The 25,952-nt window shown below is 47.0% G+C and overlaps 4 protein-coding genes across 6 annotated transcripts; all 4 read left to right on the top strand.

Annotated features, from left to right (window-relative positions):
- Nucleotides 1-1,416: 1,416 nt before the first annotated feature.
- On the top strand, nt 1,417-5,812 carry LOC112890282 (U4/U6.U5 tri-snRNP-associated protein 2-like). The gene is made up of 9 exons (XM_025957186.1): nt 1,417-1,959; nt 2,386-2,630; nt 2,725-2,809; nt 3,272-3,457; nt 3,549-3,719; nt 3,802-4,014; nt 4,775-4,946; nt 5,036-5,207; nt 5,293-5,812. Exons 1-9 carry the CDS (start codon nt 1,639-1,641, stop codon nt 5,384-5,386), a joined length of 1,659 nt encoding a protein of 552 aa, XP_025812971.1. The 5' UTR covers nt 1,417-1,638; the 3' UTR covers nt 5,387-5,812.
- Nucleotides 5,813-8,355: 2,543 nt separating this feature from the next.
- Nucleotides 8,356-11,346, top strand: LOC112888943 (lipid transfer-like protein VAS). The gene is made up of 2 exons (XM_025955349.1): nt 8,356-8,831; nt 11,026-11,346. The coding sequence occupies exons 1-2, from the start codon at nt 8,519-8,521 to the stop codon at nt 11,127-11,129; spliced, it is 417 nt and encodes a 138-aa protein (XP_025811134.1). The 5' UTR covers nt 8,356-8,518; the 3' UTR covers nt 11,130-11,346.
- A 104-nt stretch (nt 11,347-11,450) lies between these two features.
- On the top strand, nt 11,451-21,042 carry LOC112888941 (mitochondrial intermediate peptidase, mitochondrial). 2 transcript variants are annotated; one of them, XM_025955348.1, is made up of 21 exons: nt 11,451-12,200; nt 12,297-12,378; nt 12,473-12,525; nt 12,618-12,672; nt 12,897-13,035; nt 13,117-13,171; nt 13,972-14,194; nt 14,410-14,505; nt 14,635-14,754; nt 15,219-15,344; nt 15,495-15,650; nt 16,177-16,293; nt 16,635-16,757; nt 16,843-16,910; nt 17,068-17,203; nt 17,307-17,472; nt 17,569-19,162; nt 19,891-19,958; nt 20,047-20,129; nt 20,200-20,296; nt 20,441-21,042. In XM_025955348.1, the coding sequence occupies exons 1-17, from the start codon at nt 12,055-12,057 to the stop codon at nt 17,805-17,807; spliced, it is 2,100 nt and encodes a 699-aa protein (XP_025811133.1). In that variant the 5' UTR covers nt 11,451-12,054; the 3' UTR covers nt 17,808-19,162; nt 19,891-19,958; nt 20,047-20,129; nt 20,200-20,296; nt 20,441-21,042. The 2 variants fall into 2 exon arrangements, with proteins under 2 accessions (XP_025811133.1, XP_025811132.1); XM_025955347.1 differs by having other exon boundaries at nt 13,972-14,198; nt 14,354-14,505.
- Nucleotides 21,043-21,824: 782 nt separating this feature from the next.
- Nucleotides 21,825-25,832, top strand: LOC112891007 (probable serine/threonine-protein kinase At1g54610). Of its 2 annotated transcripts, none has more exons than XM_025957899.1 (6): nt 21,825-22,638; nt 23,426-23,743; nt 24,500-24,721; nt 24,817-24,914; nt 25,001-25,097; nt 25,176-25,312. In XM_025957899.1, the coding sequence occupies exons 1-6, from the start codon at nt 21,868-21,870 to the stop codon at nt 25,185-25,187; spliced, it is 1,518 nt and encodes a 505-aa protein (XP_025813684.1). In that variant the 5' UTR covers nt 21,825-21,867; the 3' UTR covers nt 25,188-25,312. The 2 variants fall into 2 exon arrangements, with proteins under 2 accessions (XP_025813684.1, XP_025813683.1); XM_025957898.1 differs by having other exon boundaries at nt 21,832-22,638; nt 25,258-25,832.
- Nucleotides 25,833-25,952: the final 120 nt, after the last annotated feature.

Here is a 25,952-nt window from a genome sequence, read left to right as displayed (position 1 = left end):
GGCTGATCTCTTCTGCTTAATACAATGATGCGCAGTTCTCCTGCGTATTCGAGAAGGGCGCAAGTGTAGCGGGGCGCCGCAGGCCCATGCATGCATCTGCTGCTGTGCTACGTCTCGGCAGATCCGAGGCGCGCGCGGAGTGCGGGGCGAGACGGACGCTGACGCACGGCGTGGCTGTCGGCTGTCGCTGCGTTTGCACGCACGGGTGCGCGCCCGGCCGTGCTTTCTTTACGCGCTCCGGCGAGAGGAAACCGCCGCGCCGCCTCGCTCCTCGGGCGGCTGCTCCGGTCTGCGGGGTGCCGAGTCACTGCCGGCGAATGCGATGGGATGCACGTGGCTGGGATCCCCAGGCGCATCGGGTTCGGCTGCAGACTTGGCGGGGAGCTCGCCTTGGTGTGTCACTGTTCAGCCGTGTTTTCCGTGGCCAGACCTCGTAGGCCCGCGGCGGTGGTCTACGAGAACGGCGTGTTGCGTGCAAACTCTGCTCTGCCGAGATGGAACGGGGTCCCGTCGTTGACCATGCGGCCACCGGCCCTGCCACTGTCGTCGTCGGACACAGGACAGCACACCGAGTCGGCGAGTTAGGAGGGCCCGGTTTCGAGTGCGTGGGCCTCCGGTGGCAGCGCCGCAGCAGCATCGAAACCGAACCCTTCTTTCCTCCCTAAACGAAAGGCCCATCAAAATTGCTAGGCGCCGAAGCCCAAATCGAGCAAAAGGCCTGTACAGTGAACTCCGATCTGGGTCTAGCCGCCCCATAATAGTAGCGCTTCCGGGCCGGCACAACGATAGAGTTTCAACTTTCAAGACGATGAAGGTCTTTAAACGCAAAATGAGAGTTCCGGGTTTCGACTGCAGGTGTTTGATTGTTGTAGTACCTTTTTTAATATCAAAGAGAGTCTACACGTTATATGAGAAGATAAAGAAGTCAAATTTAAATTTTTTGACTTGAGATAAAACTAAATCGACCTATAATTTAAAAACTGAGGGCGTAGGGAAATACTTGCACTAACTATCGATATTCGAATTTCCCTGCGCCTTTACAGCTGAATTGAAGAAGACTGAAGGGTTATATTTGAATTGCATGGTTCCCTGAGCTCCATGACGTCCAATTCCTGTGCTATTTCTTTAAATATCAAAGAAGTCTAGAGAAAAGAGATAAACAATACTAATAAATAACACACCATTCAAACTTCTAAAGAACCATTTTGGCATTTTGTGATTGTAACTTATTAGGTGCACATATCTGCGCTTCATAGAATCATAATAACTATCAGATCAATATATATTCTTGATTGTTGTAAAAAATATATTCTTGATTTGAAATAACTCGAATTCGAACCCAAATCATTCAATTTTCCAGAAATTCTCGACTTCAAATTTGGTGGGGAGCGAACAGCGAAGGAGACGGTGACTCTGAACTTTCGCGAAACATCCTCGGACTCCTGGTATTGGGCTCCTGGCGCCTGGCGGTCGCCGCCTTTGCCTCTAGTGATACACACCAATCCACGGCGATCTACGGCCTACCCGCTCCTCCCGAAACCCTAGCCCACGCATCCACCCTCCATCGTCGCCGCCCGCCTCCGCCCTCGCCGTCGCCGCCTCCACGCCCCAAACCCTAGACCCTTGCGGGCGCGGCCGATGGGCGGGGACGAGCAACCATTCCCGACGCGCAAACGCGACCGCGAGGAGGAGGACGAGCTCGCCGATGGGGGCGCCGCCGAGAAGCGCCCGCGCGCGGAGGGCGCGTCGCTGCTAGGGCTCGCGAGTTACGAGGACGACGAAGAGGAGGAAGCGGCCAGGGGCCAGGCAAATGGCCATCGCGCGGAGGGGGAGGGGAAGGGGGAGGAGGGCGAGGACGAGGACGACGAGGAGGATGATGTGAGGAGGGCTCCGGAGAGGAGGCCGAGGCAGGTGGAGCTGCGCCGTGACTGCCCTTACCTCGACACCGTGAACAGACAGGTACACTTGCGAATTAGCTTAGCTTAATAGGCCCCTTTTGTTCGCAGCTCTAAAGTGACCTAACACTTGAGATATACATACAAGTACTAGTTATAGTTGTAGCTATTGAATTACAAGTTACTGATATTGTGCCAGAGATGTATAGAATTTGTGTGATTTGAAATTACTGATTAAAATGTACAATCCTATTGGCTTAGCGTACAGTATTGTTTCATCACTGTCTTCAAACTGAATCCCAATACTATGATCGGTATCCTAATAGCGCCTGATATTAATCGCATATGATTACCCTTGTACTGTACGTGCTACATATGTACTATCTATACTCTGGTGGCTGATTTCTTTGTTGCTCTAGTCCGTGTACATTTTTTTTAGGTTACTTCTAATGGTTATTTACAGCTGAGTACATTTTGTGCTGCTTTGCAGGTCCTTGATTTTGATTTTGAGAAGTTCTGTTCAATCTCCTTGTCAAATTTGAATGTGTATGCGTGCTTGGTCTGTGGAAAGTATTTCCAAGGAAGAGGCTTGAAATCTCATGCTTATACGCACAGTCTTGAAGCAGGCCATCATGTGTTCGTTAATCTTCAGACTGAGAGGGCTTACTGTCTTCCTGATGGATATGAGATAAATGATCCATCATTAGAAGATATTCGTCATGTTCTGAACCCAAGGTGCTTCTCCATTGCTTATAACATTACATTCCAACAGTACTTGATCGCTTTGGCAGCCAGTTTCAGGTTGCTAATTGGCATACTGTTCTGATAGGTTCACGAAAGAGCAGGTTCTAAATCTTGACAAGAACAAGCAGTGGTCTAGAGCACTTGATGGTTCCAATTATCTACCCGGAATGGTATGTACCCTCTAAATTGTCTGGAGGGCCCTTAGATGATCTACCTCTGGGATGATTTACCTGCTGTACTTTGTTTGCTATGCAGTGGGATCTTATTTTTTTTATGGAATTTTACTTTACCAATCCTACTAAAATATCTAATTTTAAATTCTTGAAAAGTTTTTTTTAATTTTTTTTGTATCCTTAAATAGTGAGCAAATGCAGTTTTAAAAATTCATTGCAGTACTAGCTGAAGCCTGAATATGTTGTGTGACTTGCTTACAAACAACTGGACACCTGATTGATCATGGAACTTTTTTTTTCTTCAGTTGATTTATCTGATTGTATTACTCTGTTATATTAATGTGACTTTGACGTATCTCAAGAATATGCTTTTATCACACATGGAAATTTGTAGGCACTTGGGAAACTAGGACTGTTATTGATGCATTTTATCTCGTCTAAATAATCACTGCTCTGCAGGTCGGTCTTAACAACATCAAGGAGACTGATTTTGTGAATGTCACAATACAGTCATTAATGAGAGTTACTCCTCTGAGAAATTTCTTTCTGATCCCTGAAAATTATCAGCATAGCAAATCACCATTGGTTCATCGTTTTGGGGAACTGACACGCAAGATTTGGCATGCTAGGAACTTCAAGGGGCAGGTTGGTTTTGTCAAATCAGTTTGCAGCATGATATGTGCTATCCCTTTACATCAACACGTGTCTCTAAATAAATCTCTTGTTTTCTGTTCAGGTCAGTCCCCATGAGTTTCTGCAAGCTGTTATGAAGGCCAGCAACAAGCGGTTTCAGATCGGCGTACAGTCAGATCCTGTGGAATTTATGTCATGGCTCTTGAATACACTGCATGCGAAATTAAAAAGTTCAAAGAGGAAAAACAGAAGCATAATACATGATTGCTTTCAGGTTAGCTTTTCTGGACATCAACATCGTAGCTGATATCACTTCAGCAGCTTATCAGGTCACATTGGAATCACTGTTCGTGCAGGGAGAACTTGAAGTTGTTAAGGAAGTTCACAGGAAGCATATAATGGAAAAAAGAGAAGATGGTGATGAGCTGAATGGTGATGCAGGTTCAGTGGTTGGAACAGCAGATGGTACTGTCACTGAAACATCTAAGGTCCCGTTCTTGATGCTCGGTCTTGACCTTCCACCTCCACCTCTTTTCAAAGATGCCATGGAGAAAAATATCATCCCACAGGTATGTCATCTCCACCTCGTGTTTTCACGAGGTCCAATGTAGTTTTATTTTTATAATCTCATTTAGGTGTTTAGCTTTGATGTTTATAGGTGTAGACTCTAGGATGAAAATGTGTGCAACTAAGATTTCTGGGATCGGTGATGTGAGGACCAAGTATGTAGTGTTACAGCCACATTGAACATTAATAAGTGAAGCTTTGCTCCCCTGTCTGAATTGCTCGAGTTATTTTGGGATGGTGCTCCTCAGTTTTCTTATACTTCAATGCTTACATATAGGACCTTCTCATTTTTTTGAAGAGCTGTGAGACAATGTGTCACACAAATTTTGCTCTTAGAGCTCAATATTTAACCTCGCTGTAATCCTATGCTTCTAGTTTTGTTCTTGTTAGTACGAAAGATGCTTGTTCTTACCGTCTTGTGTGAGTAATGCTTTCTAGTCGCCATTCTACATAAATTTCCATGGAATTGGACATGCTTGCAGAATATCTGTATGTTACTGCATATTGACCAATCATGTTGGAAAATACGAGTATGGCAAAGGCTGCTATGCCTAGAGCTTTTAGGTCAAATGATCGATCCACCTACATAGAACCTAATTGATCCATTCTAGAATTACACTTACTGGAGGAATATCTTTGATTTGCACACCCTATGAAACCGTGATGTTTATTTCCATGCTCTTTTTTTCAGCATTGAGATATTCTGTTCTAGTTTGTTGTGATTGGGTATTTTGGAATACTAAATCTATCAATACTGTTCAGGTACCATTGTTTAACATACTGAAGAAGTTTGATGGTGAGACTGTGACAGAGGTTGTCCGCCCATCCATTGCTCGGATGAGGTACCGTGTCACTAGACTGCCAAAGTATCTGATCCTTCATATGCGACGGTTCACCAAAAATAACTTCTTTGTCGAGAAAAACCCTACTTTAGGTGAGATCTTATGTTCACTTGATTAAATATGCTGCTCTGCTCCCTGGTAAGTCACTTGTTCTAATAGGATTTAATCTTCGATGTGACAGTAAATTTTCCCGTGAAGAACTTGGAATTGAAGGATTACATTCCATTACCCAAGCCCAAAGAAAATGATAAGCTACGTTCGAAGTATGACCTTATAGCAAACATTGTCCATGATGGGAAGCCAGGCGAAGGATGCTACAGAGTGTTTGTACAGCGGAAATCAGAAGAGGCCTGGTACGTTCCTCATGTAACATGGATTTTTTTTATGAGTGTAATTATGGTAGCCCCGATTTTAATCATCTGGTAATCTTCACCTCAGGTATGAGATGCAGGATCTCCATGTTACTGAGACTCTTCCTCAAATGGTAGCTCTTTCAGAAGCCTACATGCAAATATATGAGCAGCACGAATGAGTGGCATTGGTCATCTTGTAGCCTTCCATGGCCAGCCTTTCTGCCCAACAGATATCACAATGTTGCGCACTAATTCTCATCTTTGGAGCAATTTTCTGGGGGAAGGATTTGGTAGTTCCTTTGCATGTGCTCAAACTTATCTACTTGAGAAGTAGAGCTCGAGGAACTGTACTAGGCTGCTAGATGTTTCAGAGTTTCGGAGACTGAAACATCATGTATATTTTTTTAAGGGCAGCTTTGAATGCCCCGCTGGTAGAAAGGAAAGTTAGTGCAGCTTCTGCCAACAAATCATTTCGCTTGCAATCGCTACAGTACTGACAGCGTTTGAAGCTGGTGAAGTAATTTTATATGCAAACTGCACAGAAAATGAATCTGTCACGGATAAAGTTCACATTTTTGTTTAAGCATACCGCATTTATGATTGAAGTTGCCGGAGTGCCGCTGTGCTCTAGATGTATTGATTGATTTGCATGTGCTGTATGCTCGAAGTTCGCCTGTCATGGTACACGATGATGTGGTTTGCATCACTACTGTCATATTTTTTCTCCTACTGCTAGCAGGGCTGCAGTGCTCATTCTGAGGTCAGCTTATGCAGTCGAAGTCGTGCTGCTTTTAAAATTCTGAGTTTTTTTTAGCCTGCAATCTGACCAGCAGATCATAATATGTTGTGCCATTACAGTTTTACGTAATTCGTTATTTGTCTGTCACTCAGTGACACAAGTTGGTTCCACGTGTAGACATCGATAGCACATAAGGAATCACAAAAGTTCACAGGACAAAAATGGAATGGCCCTTCACTGAACTGTGCCATGTCAAGTCAGTTCTGGTTTCTTCAACTGAGCGAGCACTTGCTGGCTACCTTTATGACTGATTTTTTTTTTGACCCATGGGCAATCAATGGTATTAATCTCTTAATCATTACCATGATGATTTGAGATAAGCAAACTTTGAGTCCACATCTGTGGCTCGTAACCCCTTCAACAATAGTTCTCTCAACAAATGTTCAGCGAAAGTGCACAAATGGTCACACGAGAATCATCGACGTTCAATCAAAGGCACGTCTCCTGCTGCGTGCCGTCTCTGCTAGGGCTAGCCTCTTGCGTCAGTTCTTCCGTTTCTCACTTGTCGCGGAGCGCAAAATTCCGATGACGGACCCGGCCAGCGCGTCCACGGTCCATGGTAGCAACTTCGTTGCAAGACTTGGTCAGAGGTCATGGTTGAGGAGCCTGCGTTGGACTACTAAGCAGCCCGCCAGCCGCTGCAGAATGCGCAGAGATCTTTGCTTTCTTATTAGCCTGCTGATTTGAGGTAGCTGTTTACTGTCAGACGCTAAACACATGCTAGTCTCTTTCATGCAGCTGCTGTTAACTGCAGACCTAGGATCGTGTTGCGGTCAAAATTTCAATAAAAGTAAAAAAGGAATTTGGCAATTTGCAGCTGGGCTTAAAAAATTGGCAATCTGGCCACATTCCAGAAATTCTACACGATCTGGCCGCATTTTGGGTGGTAAGTACCTATGCATCTTCCAAGTTAAATTCAAGTTGTGTAACCCGACTTTGGGATCTTTTGCAATAATTTTGTGGCGTTTGTTGATGATATGAAAATCAAAAGATCCCAAAGTATCATTCGTAAATACCTATGCCTTTTGATAATAATCTTTTCGTTTTGTTGATAATATGAAAAACAAAAACTCACATTAGAAATTAGTAAAGGCATTTAAAGATCGCAAGCCGTAACTTCCTTTGCTTCATTACAGGAAAGTGGTAAATTATGCTATAATTTGCCAACTTTCGAAATACAAATGGAATGAAACGTACATAAACGATCATTGAATATTCCAATTTCCAAACAAAACACACCTATGACCTATATATGTACCTCCTTATCACGGACATACCGTGGCGCGGACGCGTGTCTTTGGCGTTGCGCTGGTGCTCAATCACACCGTCGCATGCTGCTTGGGTAGGCTCGCTCGCCGCGTTGAGCCGGGTGTCCCAGTCGTGGGCCCAGCCAACCGCGTCGTCGATGCGAGGTAAACGAATCCATCTGCTGTTTGATCCTCCGGATTAAAATTTAGTTCAGAGGGATGTTTGGATCAAGAACTAACTTTTAGACCGGAATGTATCTATGCTAATTAGAGGGACTAATATGAGAGCTAAGTATAAAACTAATTATATAAGTAGAGCCTAATTATAAGACAAATCTATTAAGACTAATTAGTCCATAATTTGACCATGCATAAATGGAGCCTAATTTATGAGATGAATCCATTAAACCATCAATATAATTATCCATGCTACATTACAATATAAATAAGTATTTTATTATACTATATATTCTACAACCACAATTATTATTAGGTTTGTTTGGAACTGTGTCACGTGGCAGCGCATTCTATAGAGTGCGTCCAGAGGAGCCGCTTCTCGTTTTTGTCGTTTAGAGTCAGTGTCCGGATTGTTGTTCAGTGTAAAAAATATGTCTGGCGTAACTTTTGCTGACGCCAATATTTTAGATACCGTTACAGATAGATTTATTATTTATTGATTTGATATGGCTTGCTCGGACCTCCTAAATTTTCTACGCCCCTATCTGTCATGCAACATCTTTGAACTGTGTGTGACATTACTACTTATTAGCCTAATGAACACATATACCTAATTAGCTACGGCTGTTAACGCGTTCAAACCGACCAATAATACAAAACATACAAGTAGTAAAAGACTTGCTTGCCATTTACACAGTCTAGAGGAAAGTTCATGCCACAGATTCAGAAGGCAAATCAAAAAATTCAGAACAAAGCATTCGCTATTAATCTTCCACCAACATCTAAGGATACAATCCACATGTTATATAAGCGTGGCTACCTTAAAAATACAGTGTATAAAACATTGCATCCTCTCACGGAAGCAGCTATGCTTACGACCATACCGGGCGCGGCGGAGCGCGCCGCTCTTCGTAGTATGAATAGTCTCTCCAAAAGTAGAACCGCCCAGGCACACCTACCGGCTAGTCAGCACTAATAAAGAAGGCACCATCCTGCTGGCTTTCCTCTGCTCGCCCCTCCCAAAACGAGAAAAAAAAGTAGCAGCAGGGGGAGACTAGGAGGCCGTCCACACTCGACAGAGGAGAGAGATGGCGATGCGGATGGCGGTGGCTGCGGCGGTGGCGGTGTTGTGCGTGCTGGCGCCCCCCGCGGCGGCGCAGACGTCGAGGACGCCGGACTGTGCGGCGAAGCTTTCGTCGTGTGCGCCGTACATAAACACGACGGGGACGCCGCCGGACACCTGCTGCGGACCGATCAAGGACGCCGTCGAGAACGACCTCAAGTGCCTCTGCGGGCTCTACGCCACGCCGGAGATCTTCAAGGCCTTCAACATCAACGTCACCCAGGCCCTCGGCGTCTCCAAGCGCTGCGGCCTCAGCGACACCACCGAAGCCTGCAAGAGTAACTCTCCTTTCATCTTCCGGCGCCGAACAAGTGTTCTTCCTTTACCTTTCCGACGATCTGATTATTCAGCATCCGATTTGCAGCGATCAGTTAGAACAATCATTAAAGCAAGCATCTTTAGCGATCAATTTGTCAGGTTCAGCGGTCGATTTGCGCTATTAGGCATCAGATAGAGATTCAAGTGATTAATCAGGCAGCAACGCAAGGCCGGACAGGTGTGCAAAGGGCCCGTGACTTGCGTTTCCGCGTTTGTTGCTAGCGGCGTGTGGCGTAGGCAAGTTGGTCTTGCTTTGCTGTCTCCATCAGGTCAAAGGCAACACTGGGGAAACATCTAGTGGATGTGGAAGTTGAAATAAGCTTCATGATCCGTGTCGCTAGGAGATTTGGAGTCATAAAAATATAGATGCCATATGCTTCCCCAGTCTGCCCCGAGAGGAGCTTAGTTTAATCTTTAGCATTCTAGCCGTGTGTCCCCTTCCCTTAAAATATGCCATGATCTTAGGCTCTCAGCTCAGTCTTGGATGACTAATTTGCCATAGTAGAAATCCAGGATACTATTTACAACCCGGTTTGGAAAATATCTAGTTTGACCTGATGTAGTAGATCCTGGTTTTGTATTGAATTTTCATGCTGTACCCTGTACTTGTAACTTTCCATAGGGTTTCAAAATTCATTAATCAACTCTGAAAGCAACAAACCATGTACTTTGGTACAAGGTGTGCTGTATCCATCCGAGTGTCCCACTTTTATTCTACACTAGCTATAGCTAGTCTTTTCTTCAAATAATTTTGATGTATATCTTCTCGTGGTTTTCTTATAACGTCTTAAAATTTCAATGAACTTAGTTTGATCTAGGCTTGTGCCACCTTCTCTTCCATTAAAACACTGATCTCAGGCTCTCAGCCCAGTTTTGGATGACTAATGTGCCATAATCGAAATCTAGGATAATATTTACAGATCTAGTTTGACCTGATGAAATAGACCCGTGTTTTCTTCAGAACTTTTGTGCTGTACGTGTAACTTCGTAGGGTTTCATGATTTTTATTCTACTTCAACTAGCTAGTCTTTTCTCTTTGGTGGTTTTCTGATAATCGTCTTAAAATTTCAATTTTACAGGCCTTTCTCCTACACAGTGCTCATCCCCTTTGCTTTGCTTAGTTACAATACTTTGTTGTCTGAATATAGCTAACTGAAACTTCCTTAATTACCAAATAAGAGCTTCTTGTGTTATGAAATTTCAAGTGGGACTTCAGGGAAAATTGATTCAAGTCATATATGTAGAAGAAAAGCTACTATTTTTCATGAAAAAGCTTCTGTGCTATGAAATTTCAAGTGGGGCTTCAGGGAAAAATAATTGATTCAAGTCATATATGTAGAAAGAAAAGCAACTCTGTTTTATATGTGCCAGATTGAGTTAGAAACTTTTTTGGAGATTACTTAACATATGTTGAAGCACATTCAAATTGATCATAACCAAGTGAAAACACAGCAACACGCACTAGCATGCTTAAAGTTTCTGTATCACTGCATGGTTAGGCATGGTCCCAAGGATTACTATTGCCAACAATGTAGCACATTCATTTGCAGATTGGATCCCTGCTGTATGTGTATGCTTAGGCATGGTCACGATGACCCACTAGCTTATGAAACAGATAATAAATGCATTGCAGAGTAGGAATTGCTGCCTACTTATTTAAATTGATGATAGGATGCTACCAATCAACCACTCAGATCAGTAGAGCACTATGTTAGGTGTATAGTTGTAGCATAATAGATGGTGCCCCTGCAATGCTTTACATGAACAGTTTGTGCTAAAATGGAACTCTATTAACAATCTGTTGGGCCTGCCTAACAGAGTGACGCTCATAGTGCTTCAGTGATGTTGCTTTCATAAGATAGTCCCCACACTTGCCAATTTTCCATGAAGTATCTGAGCTGAATCCTTATAGTAAGTCTTGTTAGTAGCTGTTCCATCTTTTATTCCTCGAACTATTTTGTTTTATGGTACCTTTAAATTTTCGTAAATGGAACATCCTTAGTATATTAAATAAACACCTTTACTGAATTAGGTCACATCATATTTCAACGTCATCTTGATTCCAAACATGAAGAGCCGTTGTTTAAACCTCTATGTTTCCAAACAGCAACAAGACAATGAGCTTTTGACCTCACAAACTCTACATTCTTGCAGGTTCTCCATCAGGTGGTGGCAGAAATTCCGGTCATCGCACTCTGTCAGTCGGTTTCCCAGGATTGATTAGCTTGTTCCTAGCTTTGTGGTCTGTATTGGCATAAGATCCATCACGCTATTACTAGATTACGTTTGTTTGATCCCGCAATAGATGATTTGCTGCAATGTTCTGAGATGGTGATGCTATGGCTGTGTAACGATACAATCAGCATTTGTTTTGCTGTGTATCCATATAGTCCGCCAGTAGAGTGATGTGTCTGAACTAGAATTTCTCATTGGTTTCTTCATTGTGCTGTATTAAACTTAGATAATTACATCAAATGTTCTTTGTACCATACTACCATATAATTCATGGATCACTTTGATCTGAAGCACGAAGCAACCACTACAGTGCAAGCTGCAGCGGAGATGTTGTGGCAAGTGTTTCCCTTTCCCAGGAGGAAGTTGGGGTAGCTAGCAGCTGCGAAGTATAGAGGTGTAGATGCCGGGGATTCGGTGGGAACTGTCGTCCAACTGGCGGCAGCGGGAGTTGCTCCCGCGAGGTGAAGGGGAGGAGCTACGGTCATGTTTTCTCCGGCGGCCTGATTAGGGTTTTTCTTGACCGTCCGATGCGGCTTATGCGGCCCAGATCGAAGGACACGGGGAACTGGGGGACGTTTTCGCAGGAGGCCCTCGAACTATTCTTTCTTTCCGTTTGTGTCCCCAGAATTTGGATCGCGATTATGTTGACCGCTCGATCAACTATAAGCGGCCGCGATTGAGAAAAAGGTGACGGCAAAGGGATCTTTTGCGTAAGCACCCTCGAACTGTTGCATTTTGCTGTTACCTCCACGGCTCACCTCCCCCCACCCCCTTGCTGTCGCTCCCGAGCAGCGAAAGCTCCGGCGAGCGGCGGCGGCGGAGACGGAGGCCAGCCAGCAGCATATTGCCGTTGCTACACATCACGAGTAGAAAGCAACTCCGAGCAGATAGGATCCCAACGGAAACCCTAGAATAACCTCAGAGCTGATCAACTGAGCGCCCGCAGCAATGCTCTCTCGCGCCGCCGCCATCCGCCGCGGCGCTGCTGCTGCGTTCTCCACGGTGTCGGAGAAGCCGGAGACGGGACTGTATGGGTTCGACGTTCTGCGCACGGCGAAGGGGTTCCGCCGCTTCGTCGACGACGCCATCGAGCGGTAAGGAAACCTGAGCGCCAACTATCCCCAATGCTTGCATGCCCAAAATCAAACAACGGCCGCTAATCCTCAGTGAATGTTTGCTCGAACTCGCAGGTCGGACGAGCTCGTCGCACACGTCGCGCGGTTGCCGTCCGCCCCCGAGATTGTCCGCGCCATGGACGAGATTTCCAATACCGTAATCTACTTCCTTTTCTGCCAGTGGCTTTTTCTCCATTCTATTGCATTGATGCGGAGTAGTTGATGTGTCGATGTTATGATGATGTGGTTAGGTTTGCTCGGTCATTGATTCGGCGGAGCTGTGCAGGAATACGCACCCTGATAGGTGAGTTTGTGATGGTTGCTTCTTATTCAATTTTGGTGCTGGGCGGCAATGTGTTTTCAGGTTTGAATTAAATGGATATGCTTGTGTACCAGGGAATTTGTGGAGGAGGCAGATAAGGCGTCAATGAGAATTTATGAGCATCTTCAGGTGAGCTTAACAGCAGGGCGTTGCTTCAGGTGGACTTGAAGTATCATTTATAATAGAAACTTAAGATATCTGCATCTTTGCATAGTATGGTGATCTCAACAATTATGATGACAGGTTGAAAACATCTTCGTGAAACTTTGCAATCCTGTAGCTAATTGAAAATCCTGAAATTAGGCTAAATGATCAATTTGGAGTAACATTTTGATTTCTGTAACTCATTGCAGTACCTGAATACGAACATTACTTTGTACAATGCTATACTAAAAGCTGAGGGTGAAAGTGTCCTGCTCACAGAGGAAGCTAGAAGAGCAGCAACTACCTTGCGTATTGACTTTGAAAAGGGAGGGATTCATCTTCCTGAAGGTTGCCAACTGAAATTTATGTCATTCTGTCTCTTCCCGTAACTGACTGTTAAAGTAAACCATGGTTCTCCTTCTTTGGCAGATAAACTTGAGCGTGTTAATCAGCTGAACCTTGAGATTGCCCAGCTGGGTAGAAAGTAGGTACATCAATTGGACACTTGCTGTTGATAGTCTTTACCATCTTTACTAGCTACTTCGATCTGTGTTAGTTGCATGTTTTTCAGGCTGTGTATTGGCAAGTAATTTCACTGTTTAATGACTTGAGTTGTTGGCAAACTGTCTATATGTTAAAATTCTTGATTCTAGCACTGATCTGTGAGTTTCATCTGTTTTAGAAATTGATTTTTCCTCGCTTGTGCTGACTGCTGAAAAACAATTGAGACGTTTATGAATGACCAACTGGTTGACTATTAATTGTTCCAGTGCTTGAAAGTACTTGGATAAAACTCTTTTTTCTCTCTCTCTCTCTAAATGCTCAGTTATCTTGATGTTCTTCATCCAAGCAATTAGATGGCATGCATTCCACATTAAGTTGAGTACCAGGTTAAGGAGTATATGTGATTAGTTAATCATGCATTTATTGAACAAAAATTGATTATTGCTTTTGATCTTTTCCTGTACCGCTGAAATCGAGAAATGGCGTGTTGGACGATTCTCAAGTATTCTGCTCTATCACACACCTATTATGCACGCTGCTAGTTGATCTCATGATCAGCCAAGTAGCTCTCTGAACTGCCCAGTGGAACTCTATTTGTTTTACTAGCACCTTTTAGACAGTTCATGATGCCCTGTTGCTTTAGCTTCGCTGTACAGTACTCCTTTTAGTGAATTGGCTAGTTGCTTGCTTTGCAGTTTATGTTGAGCCTGTCAATTGGTACGGCTAGATAGAGTGAACTGTTTGTATCTGGTGTAAACTTACTTCCTTTTCCTGTTCCAGGTTCAGTGAAAATGTAATGAACAAACCAGGTTTTGTGGATGTATACCCAGCTTCACGGGTCCCAAGAAACCTGCGACATCATTTCAAGTCTGTTTACCGGTTTAACTTTGGAAGTTTTGAGAAGCAAAGCAACCAGATGAGCACTGCAAAGCAAAAGGGTCTAAGGATTGTAACAGACTCGGAAAATCTATCATCAGCACTAAGATGGATTTCTGATGAGGAAGTGAGTACGTCTTGTTCCACTTGCAAAACATCTGGAACATTCATAGACCCATTTTTTTATGTCACAGATAAAGATGCATAATAGCATTGCTTGAATTTCTTACGTCACCACCCACTTTCGCTCTTGATTGATTCAATTACATTGTCTGTTAATGTACAGATGCGTATCACCAGTTCAGTGACACTGTCAATCTAACTATTTCGAATTTTCCAAAGGTCAGGAAACAGGTATACATTGTTGGGAACTCTGAACCTCGAGAAAATATTGGTGTTCTTAATGAGCTTATAGATGCTCGTGATGAGCTTGCAAAGGTATCGCGGTTTCTTTATATTGTGAAGTTTCATGGCTTTATTATTCAAATATCGTAGCATTGATTAGAAATGCAACCGGCACAACAACCATAGATAATTACATGTTTTCCCTTGATGATGGCCCTACAGATTATGGGATGCAAATCGTATGCTGACTTTGCTATTCGTCCTAACATGGCTGCATCAGCTGATGTAGTTATGTCATTTCTCGGATATTTGAGTAACATTGTTAGGCATAAAGCTGATGAGGTACGAATGGATTCAACTTAATTTGACATTATGCATTGTTATGTTCTATACTTCTATATGTTGTTCTGCATCATAAAAAACCTCGACCGGCGGGGGAAAGACTGCCCCCACGGCATTGCACTAAGAAGAAATCTCAGCCAAACCGGCCGAGAAAACCCCAAACTCCGGCTTCACCCTATAGGGCCGCACCATAACCTGGGACGACCACAACCCACTGCGTTAGCGACCACTGCAACTACCCCTTGGTAGGAGGGCCCAAACCAACAGGTGCCACAGGCTGGCGCCCTGCCACTATTTTTTGGGTTGCCAGCGAGGTTTTTTTTTTTCTGACACCAGGATTTGAACCCTGGTTGGTGTCTTCCTCAATTGGGAAGCTTACCACTACACTACAGGAGTGTTGGCGTTGTTATGCATCATTAAATTTAATAATCCATTTCTGTCTCTTGATAATTTCTCTTACACAGGAATTTAAGGCTATACAGGATTTCAAGAGAAGAATATGTAATGAAAAGAGTGCTGATCTTGAACCATGGGATGAAGATTACTTCATTGGAATGATGAAATCATCTTTAAACAACCTGGATGCTTCTGTATGTGCTATCTGATATACATCTCAGAGATGAAATAACTGTACCTAAAGCTAATTCAAACACCGGTTTGACATACACTGGATGCATACCTTTAGAGTGTAGGCCTTACTTTTTGTGATAAAAATATTGACATTTTTTTTAATCTATCAGGTCATTGCAAAATACTTTCCCTTATCACAATGCCTAAAAGGTCTGAATGTGCTGGTTGAATCATTATTTGGTGCCACATTCCATCAAATTCCCATGAGGGATGGAGAGTCATGGCATCCAGATGTGATAAAGCTCTCACTCCGTCATCCTGATGAGGTAAGTGTGCCAAACATGCTTTTAAATGATAGTTTTGCAACAAACCTAAAAAGGACATCCTCAGCTTCTCTGCTTTAGTTATTTCTACGTGCTCAACTTATATAATGCTGGCATTATCACCATGGTTTTTTGCTTTTCATTACTAAAATTCAAACGGCAAATTGTAAATTAAGGCTCATATCCTAGTTGGCAGCCTGCCTGATGATCCTTTTCAATGTGTCTTACCCCGTTTGTGCTCCTCTTGTCTGATTAGATGATTTAGAACTTTGTGGCTAAAATTAGACTGCTTGATAGTGAGGTTTACACTGTGTAACCTGTAATGGCTAGTGATGATCATTACTAATGTTCTATATTTTCAGTTCTTGCTGTTTGTAACCATGCGAATTTCATGAAAAATTAAGTGCTTCGGGGAAATCTAATCAAGATGCCAGTTAGTACTACTTGGACATATATGCACCACAATTTCTACTTATTCTTATATTTTCTGGGAACAAAGTAACTAAAGGCAACCATGTCTAATGAGCAGGGTGATTTAGGATTCATGTATCTTGATCTCTACTCCAGGAAGGGCAAATATCCAGGATGTGCTCATTTTGCTGTCCAAGGGGGGCGGAGATTATCGGACTCAAATTACCAACTTCCGGTATATGTTCTCTTATTCATTGTTTCTTCCATGTTGCTGTAGAATTTATCAAGTTCTTTCATGAAGATCAAGCTTCATACAAGGAAATGGTAGCTAAAAGAATCAAGGGTTTGCTTGGTAGCTATTATCAGCCTAAATAAGTTCAATATATTTCTTGTTGCATAGCCTGATACATAGCTTATGTGGAATATCCATTGCAGCTTCTGGCTTCATTAGCATATACATGATATTTGAAGGATGTTAAAAATGTAAAAAGATCAATGGATATATCATAGAAATTTGCCGTTGTTCAAATTAAAAAAGTTACTTCAGTTCCAATGGACTCCATGCTTGATTTTCAGATCATTGCCTTAGTTTGCAACTTCTCAAATTCTAGTGGAATAACTGCAAGGCTTAACCATGGGGATGTTGAAACTCTTTTTCATGAGTTTGGGCACGCGCTTCATTCTCTGCTATCAAGAACGGTACTTTGCTTGTTCTTCTTAATATTTCGCTTCTGCTTTGACTTCTACATTTATTACCTGGCTTATTTTTAATATTTGAATGCAGGAATATCAGCATTTCTCTGGTACTAGGGTTGCTCTTGATGTAGCTGAAACTCCCTCAAACCTCTTTGAGTACGTATGGTTCCATACTTCCATAGTAGTTAGTTGTTTTAGCAATGCTATCTAGTTTTGGCTGATTCAAAATAAGAGTTGTTCATTAAAAAAGAGAGAAAGAGTTCTTTTGGTTAGCAGCCTCTGTACCTATAGTTGAATTTCATTGACATTGCAGATGTTATGCGTGGGACTATCGTGTCCTGAAGACATTTGCTTTAGATGAAACAACTGGAGATGCAATACCAGAAAAGCTGGTAAAGGCGCTAAATGCTTCTCGGAATATGTTTCCTGCTACTGAACTCCAGCGGCAGGTTTGTTTTTATTTCCAGGTCTCACAAAAGTAGGATTCGTCCTTTGTTTTCCTTGTCGTCATATTTCTTGTTTCACTTAGTGCTGTTGTACTCCCCTTCCCAGATCTTCTACTCTATAATGGACCTAACCTTGTTTGGGGAGCAAGCATCCAAGCCTATGGACACAATTTCCACTGTTGCTGATTTGAGAAGGAAGCATACGAGTTGGAAATGTGCAGAAGGCGCACACTGGCATACCCGGTTTACCCATCTCATAAACTATGGTGCTGGTAAGTTTTCAGGCTGGCCTTGTTTGCATTCCTTACTTCTCATAGACATATATATATAAGCATATTAGCTATGTTAACTATGTCATATTGTTGCAGGCTACTATAGCTACCTCTATGCTCGGTGTTTTGCCACAACAATCTGGCAGGAAATATGCCAAGAGGATCCATTGTCCCGCAGTGCAGGCAGTACCATTAGGGACAAATTCTTGCGGCATGGCGGGTCAAAGGACCCATCGTCCTTGCTAAAGGATTTTGCAGGTGATGCCATCATTAGAAACTCCGGTGGCGGAATAATCCCTGACATTAGTTCCTTATGCAAAGAAATTGATTTGTGAAATGCCATTGAGGGTGGAGGCTGTCACCGTTCTGTTTGACCCTGAACTGGACTAACAGGCAAAGAACTAAGCCTGAAGCGATCGAGATGCTGAATTCAGGTGCTTGATCTCTCGACACGGCAGCGGGTGCTAGCTGCAGGTCAAGCTGATCTACTCATATGGGGTTCGTATCAAGGAATCCAATTGGTTACCCCCACAGGACCCTTATCTGAAGTTGGCTGGGTCTCCTGGGCCTCAGTTATCTTCAACGTTCACCTATTTCTGCTGCTGCATGCTGGGAGGGTGGTTTCGTGATCTGTCAGGTGTTATCCTTATTTGAGATGTTGTCCTTGTACCCTACTCCCGTTGTATGGTGATCATAGGAGGAACTGATGCGTTGCTCGTCTTTCGGAAACAATGAAGCGACTTTAAAATCGAGCTCAGCTCTGCTTCACCGACCTGGACAATCTGTCAAAGCAAAGTCGGTGCTTGTTCGTACCCCTGGCTATTCTATTTTGTAACTTGTAAGACTTGTCATTCTTTGACGCATTCATGATACTTCCAAACGCCCTGCGACGCACCTCGCGCTATGTTGCTCCATGACAGCGCAGCCACCCACCTGTAGTTTGTCCAGAACTCTACACTCCAACGAAGATTGCATACACTAGCACCAGCCAGTTTTCCATCCCCTCTTTCTTTGGCAGAGATTACGCATGTGTGAATTGGTCAAAAGTATTCTATCTAGTCTTGCTCTGCTGCTTAACATTAAAAAAGATCTAGCAAATTTTGTAGAGATGTCATTGCACCCTGGTATCTGCGGCTGAGAACGGTAGCAACTGAACTTGGCGGTTCATCTCCCTGCTCTTCGTCTGACGGCCATAGGAGAGGCAATGGCAAGTTACTGTGGATCCTGAGAGTGAAGGCAGAGAATCTGCTCCCTGATTTCCTGAACAGTGAACAGCCAAAACCTGAATTCCAAGGATTGCTGTAGAATTAGTACAGCTGATAATGTGGACATGAATCTGAAATAATCTAATCCAAGCTTTTCGAATGTCTGTCGCTGAATTCTGTTCTATTTCTACCCCATTTGAAATCTGCTGATAGCTATGCACACACCTGTAGATCAAGAGCTACATGCAGATTGCAGCAGCCGCGGCGTCCTGCACCGCTCCAACCTGCTCATCCACCGCCACGGCGGGCTCAAGATCGGCGACTCCACCCTCGCCAACGCCTACTACTACGGGCTCGGCTGCTGCCGCCCGCTCACCAGCTGCTGGGGGTCAGCCGACTACGGCTTCGGCATCGACGTCTGGAGCGCCAGGTGCCTCCTCGCCGAGATGTTCTTGAGCAAGCCCCTCCCGCGTGCCACGACCGAGGTTAGCTCGTCGCATCGTCGGCGTCTTCCCCCTCCCATTCTTGCCCACGGTGGGGATCGCGGATCTCGATGGTTGTGTGGTGCTGGGAGCAGGGAACTCGGAGCGCAACGGATCCGGCGCTTCGTGCGTTCGGTAGAGAGATGCCGCCGCAGATGCAGAACGACGGGGCCGGCGGTGGTCGGCGGCGGCGGCGCTGCCTCATCGGCCGTCGTGTCCCCTTTTTCAAAAAAAATCCCCTCATTTGGATCGCGATTATTAACCGCGATCCGAGTTTTTACACATGACCCCCTAACTCGGATCGCGATTATTAACCGCGATTATTAACTGCGATGAACCCCCCTGTTTAGGATCGCCGGATCAAGACCCCCTAAGTATTTACAGATAGATCCTTCTCTTCTGTACGCGGTTCATCGCACTCGCGGCCCCTCGTCTCGCGGATCCGCCGGCGCCGACGGCGGCCGCAGCTTCCGTCCATCCCATCCGCGTCCCCCGATGCAAATCCTAGCACTTTCCTTTCGCCTTTCCGGTCCAAAGGAGATTCGCCCTCCAGCAGCATCCCCGGCCGTGGCTGCGTCGACGTGGACGACTGCTCTGCGGAAGCAAAGGCGGCGGAGGACGAGCTAGCAGCATCTTCCGACCGCGAAGAGAGGCGGCGAACGCCGGTTGATTGGGTAATGCACTAGTGCTTGGTTTTAGCAGGATGACGAATAGCAGAACTTGCTCTGCAGATTTCTTACGAAATGGCGCAGATTATCTGACGGCGACAGATGATTCTCAGGTGCTCCTGCAGAGCAGCGTGCGTACCTAACCACTATTGCTGCTTCGGTTCTTCAGCACATCTTGATGTTCCCTGACAAAATACAGCTCTGGTGGTGTTGCTGCAGTTCTTCAGCACCCCGCCGCTGCCGTGCGTCGTGGACGAGGACGAGGAGGTCGCCGACCCTGCTGCGTCCCACGATGGACGGAAGTGAGAATCGTGGACCTGAGAAGCTCCTTTTCGTTGTCTACTTGTCTGAGTTCTCTGATCCTGCGTGCAGGCCGAAGCAGAGGCAGCGTTCGCAGCGACGGAAGGACAGCAAGAAGAAAGCCGAGGAGCAGCAGTCAGAGATCAACACCGGATCTCCACACAAAGAGGTTCAGCACAGATTCACATCGTTCTGTTCTTTTGTTGCATCTGATCCATCATTTTAGTCCCGTATTCTAGTCACATGAACCGGTCTGCGTTCCTTACTTCTCATAGACACTTTAAGCTATTTTAATTATGTCATATTATTGCAGGATACGCTAGATGCTTTGCAGCAACTATCTAGCAAGAAGTATGCCAGGAAGAACTATTGTCCCGCAATGCAGGTAGTGCCATACTGCCATTAGGGTCAAATTCTTGCGGTATGGCGGGTGAAAGGACAACCCATCATCCTTGATGAAGGATTTTGCTGGTGATGCCATCATTAGAAACCCTAGCAGCGGAATAATCCCTGACATTATTAGTTCCTTATGCAAAGAAATTGGTTTGTGAAATACCATTGAGGGTGTAGATGCTGTCAGCGTTCTGTTTGACACTGAACTAGACTAACGGGGCAAGAAGAACTAAGCCTGAAGCCATGGTGATGCTGAGTTCAGGAGTTTGATCTCTCGGCACAACGGCGGGTGCTAGCTCCTGCAGATGAAGCTGATTTACTCGTATGAGATTCATGAAAAGGAATTCAATTGGTTGTCCCCATAGGATCCTAACGCGAAATTGGATGGGTCTCCTGGGGCCTCAGCTATCTTCATCGTTTCACCTGTTTCTGCTGCTGAATTCTGTGCGGATGATCTTGTGATCTGTCTGGTGTTATCCTCGTTTGAGATGTTGTCATTCTATCCTACTCCCATTATATGGTGATCATAGAGTGAAATTGATGCCTTGCGTGTATTTTGGAAACAAGGAAGCGAGTTTAGAATCGAGCTCAGCTCCCTGTCACCGACCTGAACAGTCAATCTGTCAAAGTAAAGTCAGTGCTCGGTGGTATCCCCGGCTATTTTATTTTGTAACTTGTATAAACCGTGTGATTTGTTGACCATGATACTTCCAAACGCCCTGCGACGGCAGCTCGCCTATGTTGTTGCTCCTTGACAGCGCAGCCACCCAGCTGCGGTTTGTTCAGAACCTTACACACAACGAAGATTACACTAGCATCAGCTGGTGTTTCATCTTCTTTCTTTTGGCTAAACGCGCAGGCGTCTCTGTTTCTTTGGCCCACATGGTGCGCCAGTTTCTGCATGTGTGCTACGCCAACAGGTAGTGCCGTTCCCATCCTACGACCTCGTCGTCGTCGTCAGCTTCCAGAACGCCGCGAAGACGACGTCGAGGCGGCGCGGGGCCCGGCCATGGCTGACCACCGAGCCGCCGCCAAATGGCCTCCTCCGTTCTGCCGCGTCGGGTCCCTTTCCGTGAAACGCAACGGTAGATGATATCACGGCATCATCACGGTACACTGTTCGTACAACACCGTCGACATCTGCACCAAACACGTTTGATTTCGGCAGCGACGTCGACGTCCGCGCGCTCTGCCGCGCGGCGGGCGCTCGCGCACGGCCAGGGCGGCCGGCTGGCCGGCGCCGGGCGGCCGCTGGTGGTAATATTATTATAGTGGGTGGCGCGCGGCGCGAGCGTTATATGGTTGGCGGCACCTGGGCCCCCCCCCGGGCGCTTTCCCGCCTCGTTCATGCCTCCCCCCGCGTCGCTGCTACACCTCCACCTCCTCTTCGGCCGGCGCCGGCGCCGGCGCGAGAACGGCAGCACCAGCGTCATGGGGTGCGCGCAGGCGAAGCCCTCGCGGGGCTCGCCCGCCCGCAGCGACGGCCGCGGCATCGACCGCCTCAAGCGCGACAACGCCTACCGCCCGGGCTCCGGTGTCTCCCGCTTCTCCGACCCGCCGCCCGCCGCCGCCGAGCGCGCGGCGGGCGCCACGGATCCAGCCCACGCCGCCCGCCGCGGCGGCGGCGCCGCCTCGGGGAGGAGCACCGACAAGACACCGGACGATGCCGACGCCTCGGCGGCGCCGGCCCCGCCGCTCCCGCCTCAGCCGCCGCCGCGGCGCGAGGACGAGCTGGTGGACGGGTGGCCGACGTGGCTCCTCGAGAACGTGCCCCGCGAGGCGCTGCAGGGCATCGTGCCCCGGAGCGCCGACGCCTACGACAAGATCGAGAAGGTCGGGCAGGGCACGTACAGCAACGTGTACAAGGCGCGGGAGCGCGGGACGGGGCGGGTGGTGGCGCTCAAGAAGGTGCGGTTCGACACGTCGGAGTCGGAGAGCGTGCGGTTCATGGCGCGGGAGATCCGGATCCTGCAGCGGCTCGACCACCCCAACGTCATCCGCCTCGAGGGCATCGCCACCTCCCGGATGCACCGCAGCATCTACCTCGTCTTCGACTTCATGTACTCCGACCTCACCAAGCTCATCGCGCGCCCCGGCCAGCGCCTCACCGAGCCCCAGGTAAATGTGCCGGCAGACGGCCACGGCGGCCATGGCCGTCGTCTTCCTCTTCGCAGCCACGCCTTGGATACGCAGCCACCCGTCGCCTGTTTCTGCTGGCTGTTGCTCTGACGTGTCCATGGCCGTTGTGTCTTTCCCTTTCTGGAATCTGGACCCATCGATGTGGCCGGCCTCGGGTGATGCTGATGCTGATGCAAACCCATGTTGGGTACGTTGGGCCGGTAAAAAACACCGGATATTCCACTGTCCCCAAATAGACATTAGAAAACTACATAATAGCCAATCAATATTAACCAGTGAATGACAGACATTTGTGTTTAACAAAGTATTATACTAGAGGAAATCTAAATACGGAGTAGATACCAAGTATTACAACACTATGGCATGTGCGAATTGGTCAGAAGTATTCTAGTCCTGCTCTGCTGCTTAAGATAAAAAAAAATCTTGCAAATTTTGTAGAGAGAAAGAGATCACTGTACCCTGGTAGCTGCGGCAGAGAACGGTAGCAACTGAACTTGGTAGTTCATCTGTCCTTTGTCTGACGGCCTTTGGAGAGGCAATGGCAAGTTGCCGTCGATTCTAAGAGTGAAGCCACATATTCTGCTTTCCTGATTCCCTGAGCAGTGAACAGTCAAAGCCTGGATTCCATGAATTGCTGTAGAATTAGTCCAGCTGAAAATGTGCACCTGAATCTGAAGCAATCTAATGCAAGCTTTTCGAATGTCTGTCGCTGAATTCTATTCTACCCCATTTGAAACCTGCTGGTGGCTGCTGTGGACACCTGCAGATCAAGAGCTACATGCAGCAGCTGCTGGCGGGGCTGCAGCACTGCCACGACCGCGGCATTCTGCACCGCGACATCAAGGGCTCCAACCTGCTCATCGACCGCCACGGCGTGCTCAAGATCGGCGACTTCGGCCTCGCCAACTACTTCGGGCCCGGCCGCCGCCGCCCGCTCACCAGCCGGGTGGTCACGCTCTGGTACCGCGCCCCGGAGCTGCTGCTGGGCTCCACCGACTACGGCGTCGGCATCGACCTCTGGAGCGCCGGGTGCCTCCTCGCCGAGATGTTCTTCGGCAAGCCCCTCCTGCGCGCCACGACCGAGGTGAGCTCGTCTCGTCGTCGTCTTCCTCCCATTCTTCCCCACCGCGGGGAGTCGCGGATGGTTGTGCGGTGCTGGAAGCAGCGAAGCGAGCGCGGAGCACGACGGATCCGGCTCTTGATGCGTTGGGTCGACGGATACTGTCGCGAATGCACGACACGGAGGCGGGCGGTGGATGACGGCGGCGACGCGGCCTCATCGCCGTCGTGTCCCCTTAGAAAAATCGTGTTCCGGTATTTTTCGAATATCCCCTGATTCGGATCACGATTATTAACCGCGATCCGATTTTTTACACATAACCCCCTAATTTGGACCCTCGATCGCGGTTATTAACCGCGATCCGATTTATTTCATATACCCCCCTAATTCGGATCACGATTATTAACGCGATCCGAGTTTTTGCCCAAGACCCCCTAAATATTTACAGATAGGTCCTTCTCTCCTGTATGGCAGTTCATCTGTCTCGTTGTCCCCTCCTCTCGCGGATCCGCCGGCGCCGACGGCGGCCGCACCTTCCGTCGAGCTCATCCGCCTCATCCCGCAGCAAACCCTAGCACAGGACGAGCCAGCAGCATCTTCCGACCGCGAAGAGAGGCGGCGGCCGCCGGTTGATTTGGCAGCGCTTGGTTGCAGGATGACGAATCGCAGAACTTTTTAGAGTTTAAGACGAATCGCAGAACTTGTCCTTCAGAAATCTTCCGAAATGGCGCATAAGATGACGGCGACAGATAAGACTCAGGTTGCTCTGACAATTTGCAGGTGGAGCAGCTGTTCAAGATCTTCAGCCTGTGCGGGTCGCCGCCGGACGACTACTGGCGGAAGATGAAGCTATCCCCGACGTTCAAGCCCCCCAAGGCGTACAAGCCCACGACGGCCGAGAGGTTCCGCGACCTGCCGCCGTCGGCCGTCCGCCTGCTCGCCACGCTCCTCGCGCTCGACCCCGCCGCCCGCGGCACCGCCGGACAGGCCCTGGAGAGCAGCGTGCGTACCTGACAATTGCTGCCTCAATTCTTCTTCTTCTTCAGCACATCTTGATGTTCCCCTGACTAATGATAACTCTGGTTGTGTTGCTGCAGTTCTTCAGCACCCCGCCGCTGCCGTGCGACCTCTCGTCGCTCCCCGTCGTGTACAAGGAGGAGGTCGCCGACCCTGCTGCTTCCCATGACGGAAGGAAGTGAGCATCGTAGACTCGAGAGACCAGACCTACTGCATTGCAGGCAGCCTTTTCATTGCTCATGAGTTCTCTGATCCTGCGTGCAGGCCAAAGCAGAGACAGCGTTCGCACAGACGGAAGGACAGCAAGCAGAAAGCCGAGGAGCAGCCGTCAGAGATCAACACCGGATCTCCCAACAAAGAGGTACAGCTCAGTTTAACATCGTGTGAAATTCCTGTGAACTTCATCTCTTTCATGTGAAATTCCTGTGTTGCTCTTCAGGACCAAATATGATCCTAGTTTCTGCTCTTCTTACTCTGACTGCTGGCTCTGTCTTTGGGCTCCATTGCTTACATTTGCATAGGAGGACAAAGTAATCGACACAGCGAATTCAGCCCAAGAATCAGATGGCACCGTGATCAAAGAGTCATTGGACATCACCATCAACATTGCCTCATACTCATACAGCACAATCCCAGGACGGTTTTCAGTTAGCCCGGATCAGGTACTGCCACAACAAGAAGCCTCACCTGCTGCACCTCAGGATCAGCAGCAGCTGCCAGCGGCGAAGACCTTGCACCGCTCAGGTAGCGACGACGATCACGAGAACCGCCAGCGGATTCCGGCTCCTGACGACGATGACGAGGCCGACGGCGAGCCGCCGTTGGGCAGCGGCAGCGGCGGTGCCACTGTGAACCACAGCCCAGAGAGCAGACCGGCTGCTTTCATGACGGACTTCGAGGCGGCCGCCGCAGCCCTGCGCGGATCGGAAGAACTCCCTCCCAAGCAGTACGTTCTTGTGGATCATGTGTAGGCCGCGACTGTTGGTTAACGATTTGAAGACTGAGCATCCTCTGAAATTTGGAGACTGATGCTTCATATGTACTACCAAATAATCATCATCTCTTCAGAAAAAGAAGAATCATTGGTTTTTATTCAGTTCCTGATTGATCTTTACTGCAAATAACCTGTGTTCATGCTCAAGAAACCTTTTTTCAATGCAAATATTGGTACCAACTAAATCTAGAAAAAAAAAACACCCCATCCAAATTGGCATGG

Source organism: Panicum hallii, chromosome 4, assembly GCF_002211085.1.
Source record: "Panicum hallii strain FIL2 chromosome 4, PHallii_v3.1, whole genome shotgun sequence".
NCBI lineage: Eukaryota > Viridiplantae > Streptophyta > Magnoliopsida > Poales > Poaceae > Panicum > Panicum hallii.
The sequence above is the reverse complement of the archived record's forward strand: the minus strand, read 5'-3'. Positions and strand labels throughout refer to the sequence as shown.

Bases quoted from the DNA above. Each gene is read 5' to 3' on its own strand.
- LOC112890282 (XM_025957186.1), top strand. From the start codon at position 1,639: ATGGGCGGGGACGAGCAACCATTCCCGACGCGCAAACGCGACCGCGAG. The intron at 3,720-3,801 runs GTTAGCTTTTCT...CTGTTCGTGCAG, and splicing joins TAATACATGATTGCTTTCAG to GGAGAACTTGAAGTTGTTAA. The intron at 4,947-5,035 runs GTGAGATCTTAT...TCGATGTGACAG, and splicing joins CGAGAAAAACCCTACTTTAG to TAAATTTTCCCGTGAAGAAC.
- LOC112888943 (XM_025955349.1), top strand. From the start codon at position 8,519: ATGGCGATGCGGATGGCGGTGGCTGCGGCGGTGGCGGTGTTGTGCGTG. The intron at 8,832-11,025 runs GTAACTCTCCTT...ACATTCTTGCAG, and splicing joins CACCACCGAAGCCTGCAAGA to GTTCTCCATCAGGTGGTGGC.
- LOC112888941 (XM_025955347.1), top strand. From the start codon at position 12,055: ATGCTCTCTCGCGCCGCCGCCATCCGCCGCGGCGCTGCTGCTGCGTTC. The intron at 14,506-14,634 runs GTATCGCGGTTT...ATGGCCCTACAG, and splicing joins CTCGTGATGAGCTTGCAAAG to ATTATGGGATGCAAATCGTA. The intron at 17,473-17,568 runs GTAAGTTTTCAG...ATATTGTTGCAG, and splicing joins TCTCATAAACTATGGTGCTG to GCTACTATAGCTACCTCTAT.
- LOC112891007 (XM_025957898.1), top strand. From the start codon at position 21,868: ATGCCTCCCCCCGCGTCGCTGCTACACCTCCACCTCCTCTTCGGCCGG. The intron at 23,744-24,499 runs GTGAGCTCGTCT...GACAATTTGCAG, and splicing joins TCCTGCGCGCCACGACCGAG to GTGGAGCAGCTGTTCAAGAT. The intron at 24,722-24,816 runs GTGCGTACCTGA...GTGTTGCTGCAG, and splicing joins GACAGGCCCTGGAGAGCAGC to TTCTTCAGCACCCCGCCGCT.